The sequence below is a fragment of the Myxocyprinus asiaticus genome, chromosome 18 (genome assembly GCF_019703515.2).
Source record: "Myxocyprinus asiaticus isolate MX2 ecotype Aquarium Trade chromosome 18, UBuf_Myxa_2, whole genome shotgun sequence".
Lineage (NCBI taxonomy): Eukaryota > Metazoa > Chordata > Actinopteri > Cypriniformes > Catostomidae > Myxocyprinus > Myxocyprinus asiaticus.
Genome location: NC_059361.1, coordinates 19,688,144 through 19,701,748, shown reverse-complemented (window position 1 = coordinate 19,701,748; position 13,605 = coordinate 19,688,144). Strand labels below are relative to the sequence as shown.

Here is a 13,605-nt window from a genome sequence, read left to right as displayed (position 1 = left end):
ACATCTTCCTAGCTCAAGGTTGCAAGCTGAAAGCTTTGTCAGATTTGGCTTTTTCCCAAAACATAGAGATAAGATGTACTTTCATCTAGTAGAACTTAACAATATATTCCCTAAGCTCAGAGTGTCGCAAATGTAGAGTCAGGAATAGTATGCTGATGACCTGTGTTAGGCCTGAGCAGAGTTAGTGAACAGACATAGAGAGTGAGAGAGAGAGAAAATATATATATATATATAGGCAAACTGTTGTGCTCAAAAGTTTGAATACCCTGGCAGAAATTGTGAAATTTTGGCATTGATTTTGAAAATATGACTGATCATGCAAAAAACTGTCTTTTATTTAAGGATAGTGATAATATGAAGCCATTTATTATCACATAGTTGTTTGGCTCCTTTTTAAATCATAATGATAACAGAAATCACCCAAATGGCCCTGATCAGAGGTTTATACACCCTTGAATGTTTGGCCTTGTTACAGACACACAAGGTGACACACACAGGTTTAAATGACAATTAAATGTGAATTTCCCACACCTGTGGCTTTTTAAATTGCAGTTAGTGTCTGTGTATAAATAGTCAATGAGTTTGTTAGCTCTCACGTGGATGCACTGAGCAGGCTAGATACTGAGCCATGGGGAGCAGAAAAGAACTGTCAAAAGACCTGCGTAACAAGGTAATGGAACTTTATAAAGATGGAAAAGGATATAAAAAGATATCCAAAGCCTTGAAAATGCCAGTCAGTACTGTTCAATCACTTATTAAGAAGTGGAAAATTCGGGGATCTCTTGATACCAAGCCAAGGTCAGGTAGACCAAGAAAGATTTCAGCCACAACTGCCAGAAGAACTGTTCAGGATACAAAGAAAAACCCACAGGTAACCTCAGGAGAAATACAGGCTGCTCTGGAAAAAGACGGTGTGGTTGTTTCAAGGAGCACAATACGACGATACTTGAACAAAAATGAGCTGCATGGTCGAGCTGCCAGAAAGAAGCCTTTACTGCGCCAATGCCACAAAAAAGCCCGGTTTCAATATGCCCGACAACACCTTGACACGCCTCACAGCTTCTGGCACACTGTAATTTGGAGTGATGAGACCAAAATAGAGCTTTTTGGTCACAACCATAAGCGTTATGTTTGGAGAGGGGTCAACAAAGCCTATAGTGAAAAGAATACCATCCCCACTGTGAAGCATGGTGGTGGCTCACTGATGTTTTGGGGCTGTGTGAGCTCTAAAGGCACAGAGAATCTTGTGAAAATTGATGGCAAGATGAATGCAGCATGTTATCAGAAAATACTGGCATACAATTTGCATTCTTCTGCACGAAAGCTGCGCATGGGACACTCTTGGACTTTCCAGCATGACAATGACCCTAAGCACAAGGCCAAGTTGACCCTCCAGTGGTTACAGCAGAAAAAGGTGAAGGTTCTGGAGTGGCCATCACAGTCTCCTGACCTTAATATCATCGAGCCACTCTGGGGAGATCGCAAATGTGCGGTTCATGCAAGACGACCAAAGACTTTGCATGACCTGGAGGCATTTTGCAAAGACGAATTGGCAGCTATACCACCTGCAAGAATTTGGGGCTGCTGTCATTGATGCTAAAGGGGGCAATACACCGTATTAAGAACTAAGGGTATGCAGACTTTTGAACAGGGGTCATTTCATTTTTTTCTTTGTTCCCATGTTTTGTTTTATGATTGTGCCATTCTGTTATAACCTACAGTTGAATATGAATCCCATAAGAAATAAAAGAAAGTGTTTTGCCTGCTCACTCATGTTTTCTTTAAAAATGGTACATATATTACCAATTCTCCAAGGGTATGCAAACTTTTGAGCACAAATGTATACATCATCAAGATAACTTTTTCATACAACTATATTGTAATGAAACAATTCTACTTCAATCAAAAAGGATAAATGCTGATTAATAGTTGAGTAAAACTTGGTCAAAAGGATATCAGGAAGAATCAGAGGTGAAGGTAAATATACACCCCTTCACTGTGTAAATAGCAGATGTGGTACATTTACCATTAAAGGCAATACAACAATTTTACTGCAATTTACCAGGTTGCATGTTTGAAAGGGGCTACTGACAAAAGTCAGCACTATTAGCACTGTTCCTGGTGCAATTAACATTGGGCTGTTACCACTGGCAGATAAAAAAAAATAAAATAAAATGTTTTTGTACATTTTCTAGAAGCTATGGCAACAGTAATTCATCAAATGATGGCGAATAGAGTTATAACCGGGCATATATCCAGAAGCTTAGTGATGTTGAATGCATTTTCAAGAGCCAATTCATGTTCTTAGATTACAATACTCCCCAAATTTGTGGTACTCTGCTGCACCCTTCACAACTTAGCAATCAGAACCTGCCTGCAAGTTAGGGAATTGCAGTATGCAAATTGTTAAAACAATGTACACAGCATATGCGAATAAACAGTGCTACCAGCGGGTGCAGTTTTTTTTAGAGAATTCCCTCAGAATGATTTGTTTTTTTATTCCTGTGCTGCATGGTAAACATGCTGTATGTTTAGTCTGCAGATGAGGACAGAGATCCATTGTAATGTCGTTGATAGGCTGTGGAAAATTGTGTGTTCCAATTCATTTGGTGTTTTGAGGTTGATAGTTCCTGGGAACATTCGCTAAATTAGAATGCATTCATTGTTGGACAGTTTATTGCCAAGAAAATATCAGAATCTTATGCAGTGTTGGGGTTTTTTGATTTATCAAGAAATGATTGTGCAATTTGACATTATTCTTGAAGAGTAACATAAGTAAAAACAGAAGAATGCAAAGAATGCATTAACAATGTTCCTTGTCAGTTTCTAGAAATGTTATTGTCACTTAAGTGTTAGCTAAATAGACAGTTACACAGTACAAGTGGATTAAGTTAGGTTCAATTCAACACAGGGAAAGTCCAGTGCCATGGGAAATCCCTATTGTACTAATGAACTAGTGTTGATGTGATCACACCCACTGTGGGATAAAGAAGCCACAGAGTGTTGAGAGGCAGAAAGACACTCTGAAGTCTGGGGCTTCAACTAGTCAAAGTGTTATCGATCTCTAAGAGCTAATGATCTTGTTCACCTGGGATTGATAACTGCACCAGACTGTTTGTGTTGCAGAAGCATCTAAATGTTTTTTTGTCTAACCAACAATTCTTTCCACTTATGACATCTTTTGACTGCACTGGATGCACAGAAACTGCATCTGAATTGGCATACACTCACTGAGCACTTTTTTAGGAACACCTGTACTTATTCATGCAATTATCTAATCAGTCAATTGTGCAATGTATAAAATTATGCAGATACGGGTCAGTAGCTTCAGTTAATGTTCATATCAACCATCAGAATGGGGAAAAAATGTGATCTCAGTGATTTCGACATGGGCATGATTGTTGGTGCCAGACGGGCTGGTTTGTGTATTTCTGTAATTGCTGATCTCCTGGGATTTTCACACACAACAGTTTCTAGAGTTTACTCAGAATGTGCCAAAAACAAAAGGCATCCACTGAGCGGCAGTTCTGCAGATGGAAATACCTTGTTGATGAGAGAGGTGAACGGAGAACGGCCAGACTGGTTCGAGCTGACAGAAAGGCTGTGGGAACTCAGATCAGCTATGGTAAGACCACTCTGTACAATTGTAGTGAGCAGAATAGCATCTCAGAATACATAACACGTTGAACCTTGAGGCGGATGGACTACAACAGCAGAAGACCACATCGGGCACTTTATATATATATATATATATATAATTATTTTTTTTCATAACATGAAAAGGCGCATTACACAGACTGTTTAATGCTGCATAGAGGGGATGACAAAAATGAAATCGTTAATCACTCTCACACCAAATCATGTCATTAATAAACTCTGTAATTGGCTCACGCGATATACAAGTACTGCAAAACTACAGTATGCGTAACCAGGGCTGTACGCTATCATTTTTGGGGCACAGTCAAAAATTTAGGGGCACAGTCAGAGGTCAGTTTTTTAAAGAAGTTAACTGTAACTGTTAAAGGAATATTCAGAACAGAATGCAAGTTAAGCTCAATTAACAACATTTGTGGCATAAATACTATGAAAATAAATTTTGAAACTTTTAAAATTTAAATTTTTAAAAACTTGATATTTTGAACTTTTCTTTAAAAAAGAAGCAAAAATCAAGGTTATAGTGAGCTTTTTTGCTGTTGGATGTGCATGCTTTTGCTTCACTTTTAAAAAAGAAGCAAAAATCAAAGTTACAGTTAGCTTTTTTGCCGTTTGATTGTGTGTGCTTTTGGTTCACTTTTTTTACAGTGAGGCACTTACATGGGATGTGAATTAAGATTTAAAGATTATTTGACATTATTTGCACATAACCTAATTAATATTAATGAGTCAATGCTCACACTATATAGAACCCTGGGAACACGACAAATCTCCATCTACTAGTACATATGTCAAGATAAAGCTGGCAACATGTGCTTTTTTTACTCTCAACCAGGGTATGAAATTAACAAAATGTATGTACTTTTCGAACATTGGCAGATAATTGAGCTCATCTTCCCGCTGACCAGTATATTTTGGACCCCTTTGTACCTGTATTTAGCACTGTCCACTTGTGATCAGATCTCCCGATACTTATGTTAATACCAGGTCTGAACAGGGCAAGAGTGACATTTGACAAGAGATGCTGTTGCTAAGACACAAAGACGCGCTTGATAAAGGTGGCTCTAAAAATCGAAGTGGCTGGTAAAATTGGGTCAAAAAATTTTGTTTTGTACCGTGCTCTCAACCGAGATATGGAAAATGCCAAAGATCTGCAATTGAGGCATCGTGGATATCACATGCAAAGGTGGGTTAGACTAACTATATTAAGAAAACGCAATTGCAGCTAATACAGAATTTAGTTTTTATTTGATTTTAGCAGCATATAATCTGTGACACTTCCTGTGTATTTATGAATGTGGCCTAAAATATGGGCTATATGAGTTCTATTAAATGTACTAATTACAGCTTCATGTTATGACTCTTCATTTGAAGAATAGTGTGTAGTTTGGCTTGTGTTAAGACTCAAGTTTTTTAATCCTAGAGTCTTTGCCTTACCTGTTGCACACTTTAAAAACAGGGTTTGATTTTGATACCCACCCCTACTGTGAACTTCATTCAGCCTTTGAGTAAAATCATTAAATCTATAGCCTGGCAGTTTTGACTCATAAATGAAGTTGCTGTTTGGCAATTTAATTAACCATCACTGACCATTTCCCACATCCAAGTCCAGTGGGTCACTCTCATCAGTGAATGCGTTCATTCATTGACCCACTGAAAAAGATGAAGTGGCTTAATTCATTTGAAATCAGCACCTGAATCTTTACAGTAATCGCTGTATCTCTCACTACATAACATTTCAGAAAGCTTATTACTCACAATATTTGAAAACTGTAATTCACTTAAATACTAATTATTCAAATTTCACACTGGACAGTCTAATAATGCAGCGACTAAACAGTAAGTCATATTTCTGGATACACTGGAGGCTTTTTCTAAAACAGATTGTTGTTCTTGTGTGTGTCAGCTGGCCTTTTGAATGAGCTGCAGGCCTTTTGTGTCCCATCCAACATTTCAATTCTCCTTCAAAGGACAAGAAATTCATTGGTTCTTATCACTTTCATCAATCAGTTTCATCCAAATGATCACTGATGAACCACTAAAAGCTTTAGGGTCATTATAGGCTACAGTTTTCTTGAATTATGTAGCTGAATGTGGCAATCATTACAAAGATCCCTGATACATGTGAGGTACCTGCCCTCTCCATGACCACGCTGTAGCTACTTAGACTGCAAAGCAGGGCAGCATGTGACTTATTCTGCCCTAATTGGAGGTTCATTAAAGGACAGTATAGCCCTGCTGGGTAGACCATACCCTGTCTTTCCCTGCGCTGTTTTGTGAGCCAGTTCCACATACTGTACACAGTACATAATCAAAACTGTTTAGCTAGGCTCTTTTATGCTATGGCATAAAATGACATTCCAGAGAATTGTGTGATTCCAAATTTGTGGCAAGAGTTTGGGGAGGGCTGTTTTTCTTACAGCATGACAATACCCCTGTGCACAAAGTGAGGTCCATATAGAAATGGTTTACTGAGTCTGGTGTGGAAGAACTTAACTGGACTTCAACTTTGGGATAAATTGGAATGCCAACCACGAGCATTTGCCCTTTGCCCATCAACCGTGCCTGACCTCAGTAATGCTTGTGTCTTAATAGGAACCAATCCCTGCAGCCATTTTCCAATGTCTAATGGAAAATTTTCCAGAAGAGTGCAAGCTGTTAGGGAGAACCAACTCCCTATTAATGCCAATGGTTTTGAAGTTAAATGTTCAACAAGGTATTGCTGAATTCTCTCAGATAATAGACCACTGATGTGAGTTTCACCAAAGTCCCTTACGAGGCATATCAGTCCACTGGGCAGCCATCTTGGGAACGCTCCCTGTCAGCTGTTTTTTATGGACAGAAGCAGCATGAAAGTACAGCTCCTATCTACTCAAATAGGGAAAGACTGAAATCTCCAAAACAGTTGAACAAGAACGAGATGTTCAATGGCGCAACTTCCTTTTCTACACCAGCCATATTGGGTGTTCCAATATCTCCGTTCAAGTGGTCCATCTCAGGCTAAACAGTCTCTGTATTACACACACACATAGACATATTTGTGACTTAGCTATTCAAGCTTTGCATTAAAGAGAAAAAGTAGGAGTGCTCTGCAAGAGCCAATTTTAGGTCTTCATCTGATTCAGTGAGAGTGGAGAGGTTATTATGAATCCTGTGTTCCGTACTCTATTGCTCTTTATGTATGCAAGCTCATGGCTGATCAGTAACCTAGTGTCCTTGTCCTTGAGCTAATGATCTTGTCCCAGTTAGCAGGATAAGAACAATTATAGAAAACAGAGCATTAATCAAGTTTAAACCTCAAGGAGAGTCTCTTCAACCTACTGTATGTGCTGATTGAAATGCTGTTTTCAAAAGAATATGTGTAATGAGAGATGGAGAGCCTTAGTGGTGGATAAGTGGCTTCTAGTGTACAAACTACTTTTTCACAATTTGTAAAAACATTATGTGCTTGTCTGTGCAGAAGCCTATGATTCTTACAAAACCTGTTAAGGAAATGTCCTGGGCATATTTAACCCCAAATAATAATAATAAAAAAATATATATTTATCATAAAGAAAATGAAGCCTACATTTAGGACAATTACATAATTTTTTCATTTTATTTTTTGCAATGTGACATTATTTGCAGGACACCTACGCATATTTTAGCCCTCAATTCTCATTACCGTAATGCGTTCAGATGTTTTACTTTTACTATTCCCATTGTTTTGTATTACAGTAAAAAATGCTGTTGTACAAAGATTTTTTAAGTTAAACTCAGCAAAAATGAAAGGCAATACCAAGGGAGTACTACTATGATGTATAAATACTTGAAAATATAAATAAAAAAAAATCATGTTGTGGTAATGAGAATTTCATAAGACCATATTTTTTTGCATTGTGGTAATGAGAATTGGGGGGTAAAACATGAATATCTGTTATGAAAGTAATGTCACAATGTAAAAAATCTTAATTGCCCTAAAATTGGTTTCATTTTCTTTATGCAAAGTATTATTTCTTATTGGATTGTTTTGTTTTTTGGTGTAAAATAGGACCAAGATATTTTCTTGAAAGGTTTTGTGAGAATCAACCATATTTTAATTATTTTGCATTGTTTTTTGTTAGAAAATATTCTTAGCACAGTTTAAAACAAATTGTTTGCATAAGTATTCAGTTTCTTTGTGGCAGTTCTAAGTTTACATAGAAAAACAGTTATACTAATGAGGACACAGTTGCCTTACAATTGGCCTCTATTTGTGAATCATTATAGTAGCTACCACATTTTCAAAATTACATCCCTGCAGTGATGGGATCATTATTCAGGTTAAGAATCTGAAAAACATCTATGCAAATAATTCCTATCCAATTGTAATGTTCATATTCAGATTTTCAATATATCTTCGGTATTTCTCAATCTGAAAAAAGTCATCATGCAAAGGGAAGATATTAAAACTGGGATTCTTTTTGCATGATAAAATATTTTTGTATCATAATACTACTGTAGAGATTGCTAGTCAGTTAAACAAGAATTGAGGATTGTGGGATGTTTGCTGTTGGAGTGTATCAAATGAAGAGTGTTTTATGGGTTTATTGTGATTTACTTAATGCTAAAGTAGGGGCAGGGGTGTTAGCTTTGTGCATTCAGCGGGGGCTGACTGAACAAAGATGGAAATAATATCTCTTTTCATAAACATGCTGCAGAGCTGATCTCTCTGTGGCCTCACTTTTGCTTTATATTTCTGCACATCTGATGAATGTGTTTCTGTTTTTGTTGTGCATGAGCATTAGAGAATACAAAGAACAACCACACTATGCTTTTGCTCTCATATTCAGAGTCTGGAATAATGAGCTGAACTCAGATCAGTCTTGATAATGTTTGCTGTTGGTTACATTTACACATTTTGCAGACACTTTTATCCAAAGCGACTTACAGTGCACTTATTACAGGGACAATCCACTGGAGCAACCTGGAGTTAAGTGCCTTGCTCAAGGACACAATGGTGATGGCTGTGGGGATTGAACCAACAACCTTCTGATTACCAGTTATGTGCCCACTACGCCACCACCACTCACATGGTTATGTGGCACTTTTCATGAATAAGGTACAGATTAGGGCCTGATTGTTTTGCCTATTTTTTTAAGCAAAGGTCATTGATAATCTTTAGAAAATGCTGATCGTCAACTTCAGGAAGGCAAACTAAATATTATATAAGCTGATTTAATTTCTATTGATTTAATTTTTTATTATTATATTTTTTTTTTTTTTTTTTTTTTTAGGTTTGACATTTTGTAACTCTGTTACCAAAATTTGGGATGTAAGTTTAAACCCCCTATTTGTGTGATTTTGTTATTGATTTGCTATGAACATAAAATAAACATCAACATTTAATATATACAATGTATAAAAAATAAAAAATAAACTACACCAGCATGGTGTTAGACTAAATTAAGATATTGTCACGTTTTCATTTCACGTTTTTTGTTCATGTCTTTTATTTTGAAAAATAAGTTCCTTGTTCCTGTCATGTGATTTCCTGTTCCTGACATGTTTTCATGTGTTTTGTTCTTTTGGTTCTTTGTCATGTTACTGTCTTGTGACCTTCTTGTTCCACTATATTTATTAGTGCTGTCTCCTCATGTTTGCCATTGTCTGTTGTCAAGAATTGTAATGTAACGTTGTGTCAAGTCAAGTCGTTTATGTTTGTTTTGTTTTGGATTCTCGTTTTTGGATATCACTCATGTAAATAAACTGCACTTGGGTTCTCACACTTCATCATCTTCGTCTGCTCCTGTGTCTTCAGCCTGCCTACACGTTACAGAATACTTGACCACCGCAAAATGAACCCTACAGATCAGTTACTACATCTACGCCAAGGAAACCTTTCCATTGAAGAAAATGTGGAGGACTTCTGTGCTCTGGCCAACAAGATTGGTTTTAATGAGATCGCCCTGAAATACATTTTCCTTGCAGGCTTGAATGAGCCGGTCTTCTTGATGCTTGGTGGTCGGATTACCTTCAGTCTGGCTCAATACATTGACTTTGCCATGCAGATGAGTGGTTCATCTTTCACTGTAGGAGAGGCTGATGAGGAACTATGCACTCCCCGTCATGGCCGCCAAGCCAGAGTCCCATCCGTCCCAGAGCCAGCATTGCAAGCCTCAGCGGCCACATCATGCCATGTTGCCATGCCTGCCATTCCTACCTTGTCATGCCATGCTTCCATGTCATGCCATGTTGCCACACCTGCCATTCCTACCTCGTCATGCTATGCTGCCATGTCTAACACATCATGCCATGTTGCCACGCCTGTCATTCCTGCCTTGTCATGCCATGCTGCCATGTCTGCCACGTCATGCCATGTTGCCACACCTGCCATTCCTACCTCGTCATGCCATGCTGCCATGTCTAACACATCATGCCATGTTACCACGCCTGCAATTCCTACCTCGTCATGCCATGTTCCCACGTCTACCCCTGAGCCTAACACGGCCGTCCGGAAGCAGAAGAAGAGAAGAAGGGCTCCTACTCCCCAGTCTCTGCCCATGCTCACGACTGCTGAGGTCATTACCTGGTCTCTGTCAGTGCTCATGACCATGGAGGTCGTTCCCCGGTCTCTGCCCGTGCTCATGACCACGGAGGTCATTCCCCAGTCTCTGCCAGTGCTCACAACCACTGAGGTCATTCCCCAGTCTCTGCCAGTGCTCACGACCACGGAGGTCATTCCCCAGTCTCTGCCCATGCTCATGACTGTGGAGGTTGTTCCCCGGTCTCTGTCAGTGCTCACGACCATGGAGGTCGTTCCCCAGTCTCTGCCAGTGCTCATGACCATGGAGGTCGTTCCCCAGTCTCTGCCAGTGCTCACAACCACAGAGGTCGTTCCCCAGTCTCTGCCAGTGCTCACGACCATGGAGGTCGTTCCCATGTCTCTGCCCATGCTCACGACCACGGAGGTCGTTCCCCAGTCTCTGCCAGTGCTCATGACCACGGAGGTCGTTCCCCTGTCACTGCCCATGCTCACGACTACAGAGGTCGTTCCCCTGTCTCTGCCCATGCTCACGAACATGGAGACTGTTACCCTTCCACTGCCTGTGCTAACAGCCACCAAGACTATTCCCCTATTATGGCCAATCCCTGAGACTTCCACGGCTCCGCCCCCTGAGCCTCCACCTCCTGACCATGTCCTGTGGCTGCCTCCCAGGCCTCCTGACCATGTCCTGTGGCTGCCTCCCAAGCCTCCTGACCATGTCCTGCAGCCGCTTCCCAGGCCTCCTGACCCTGACCAAGTCCTGTGGTGGCCTCCCAGGCCTCCTGACACTGTCCCTGTCCTGTGGCGGCCTCCTGACCATGTCCTGTGGCTGTCTCCCAGGTCTCTTGATCCTGCTCCCTTCCTGGAGCCACCACTCAAACTGCCAGGCCCACTCTCTTCCTGGAAGCCACTTCTCTGGCCACTGGCTCCGCCCTGGTCTCATGCCCCATGCCCTGTCTCGCCAGGCCATGCCTCATGCCCTGTCTCACCAGGCCACGCCTCAAGGACTCCGCCAATCCACCCCTTCCCCCCCCCCCCCCCCCCCAGCTCCCTATTGAACTCTATTGTGTGTTTATGTTTGGGCGTCGTATGTCACTTTTTCATGTGTTTTTGTTCATGTCTTTTATTTTGTTAAGTTCCTTGTTCCTGTCATGTGATTTCCTGTTCCTGACATGTTTTCGTGTGTTTTGTTCTTTTGGTTCCTTGTCATGTTACTGTCATGTGGCCCTCTTGTTCCATTATGTTTATTAGTCCTGTCTCTTCATTGGTCTATGTTTAATAGTCTTATTATCAGTTCTGATTTATCATTGGTTCTTGTTTTATTGCCTTGTTATCATGTTCATTAGTTTAGTCTTGTCATTGGTTGTCTCTGTCTTGTAGTTACCCATGTTCATGTATTTAGCCCTCATGTTTGCCATTGTCTGTTAAGTATTGTGTTAATGTAATGTTGCGTCAAGTCGTTTTTGTTTTGGATTCTCGTTTTTGGATAAATCACTCATGTAAATAAACTGCACTTGGGTTCTCACACTTCATTGTCTTCATCTGTTCCCGTGTCTTCAGCCTGCTGACACATTACAGATATCACTAAATAAGGACTGGCTATTTTGGGAACAAATGTTAATATGTTGTTACTGGTAAACTTATAAGTTAGAAGTTATTTTTGTTTGATCATATTTTGTCAAATTCGAGAAAATAGAATGGTATTTTTTTACTTGTCTTACCCATTTTATGAGGGAGACATTTGATGTGTTTAAAGCTAGCACTTTTCATACTATGTTAATTTCACGTTTGATTAAAATTGGTTGAACATACCATATCTAATAATTCTCACAACAAAAGCATGGGATTTGTGCCTCTACTGCTTGAAGAAAAAATTAACGGGACACCAAATTGTACTGCATTGGTGGAAAGTGCCGGGTATCACCACCAAAGCCCTTTGGATTTCACGTTGTCGCATAAATGTGCTGCAATGAGTCTGTAGTTTCACTGCAGATCTTTCTGTTATATGTAGCTATGTGTGTTTGATTGATGAGAGCTGCAGTGCTGTGGGAGTCATGAGAGAAATACCCTGTTTATTCTGCACTTTCTCCAGAGCCAGCTCCGATCCAGCGGCAGTTTGATTTATACTGGGACCCAAGATGCTTTACACCAGTGCGTTCCAACTGGGAGGTTGTATTGGTCTCTTGCACTCAGCAAGCCAAGTATTGTGCTCAAGTTTTAACAGAGTACCAGAGAACCACCTCCTCAGATGTGGATCAAAATTTTACAGGCCTACATTTACTTTTAGTAATAGTTCTCTATTATTTTCTCACTCTCATGTCATTCCAAACCTGTAAGCTGTTATTTTTTTAGTGGAACACAAAAGTAGAATATTTTGAAAAATGGTTATACAGCTCTTGCCATACAACGGCAGTTTATAGTGGCCAATGGCTGTCAAGCTTCAAAAAGCGCAAGAAACATCATAAAAGCAGTCCATACATTGTGCACTAAATTCTAAGTCTTCTGAAGCCATACAATAGCTTGCATACAATTTTTCATCTCCACCAAATCTCGCTTCTTGCCCACATCCAGATTCAAAATGGCATATCATTTACACCAAAACAGCATTGTTTGTTGCACGTGTTGTAACTAAAAGTGAAGCAGCATTTTTTAATTCTGGATGCACGAGTCATACGGATTATTTTATGGTGTTTTTGGTCCTTTTTGGAGCTCAACAGTCATGCTCACAAACTGTTGTTGTATGGCAAGAGCTGCGTAAAGATTCTGCTTAAAAATACAGGTTTGTATCAACATGAGGGTGAGAGAATAATTACAGAATTTTCATTTTTATACAAACTTCCTTTCAAACATTTTATATTATTCTCTAGTTCCCACGTCCAGCTGCTAATGGCTTTTGCTGAACTTCAAAGAACTTGTCAAATTTTGCAAGAAGGGTCTACAGATGCTGGTAATAAATGATGTAATCTATGCAAACACTAATTAAAACCTCCTGGTTTGGCCTTTATTAAGAATGAGGTTAATTAGAACACTAAATGCCCTGAGGGTGCTATAAGCACTTTTTAGACACTTTTGATACTAGCCCCTTCAGTCTGAATGAAAGGGTCTACTAAACACAGACTGCATCTTAGCCTATTCTTTTGAGGCTGTGGAGGACTGTAAGACCAACAACAACAAAAACAAAAATTGTATTAAGAGCGACAAGGTTCTGCCAGCTCTTTTGGCAGACATAGCCATCTCCTCAATGAAGATCCACAGACCTATATGAAACCACTCATAACACTGGGTGAGCCAAAAAGTGTTTTGAGAAAGCTCTGCCAGAGAATAATGGGATTGCTTTGGACAAGACAAGAAAATAAAAAGAAAACGAGAAAGTGGAAAGGGACAAAAATTAAGAGGAAAACACAAACAAAAAGAAAGGTCATGGTCTGAGTGCTTGTCATCAATCC

At 39.7% G+C, this 13,605-nt stretch overlaps 1 protein-coding gene across 4 annotated transcripts in view; it reads left to right on the top strand.

The window, feature by feature from the left end:
- Nucleotides 1-13,605, top strand: part of LOC127456074 (tetraspanin-18-like) — a 75,609-nt gene that overhangs the window by 48,828 nt on the left and 13,176 nt on the right. The window contains exons 3-4 of one of the 4 annotated variants that reach the window (XM_051724385.1): nt 8,580-10,544; nt 10,584-12,242. The exons of 1 other annotated variant lie outside the window; for it this stretch is intronic. In XM_051724385.1, the coding sequence (XP_051580345.1) occupies nt 9,471-10,544; nt 10,584-11,294 (1,785 nt within the window). In that variant the 5' untranslated portion in view covers nt 8,580-9,470 and the 3' untranslated portion in view covers nt 11,295-12,242. Of the gene's footprint in view, nt 1-8,579; nt 12,243-13,605 lie in introns of those variants that run through there. 2 more of the 4 variants (XM_051724384.1, XM_051724383.1) reach the window with 2 other exon arrangements.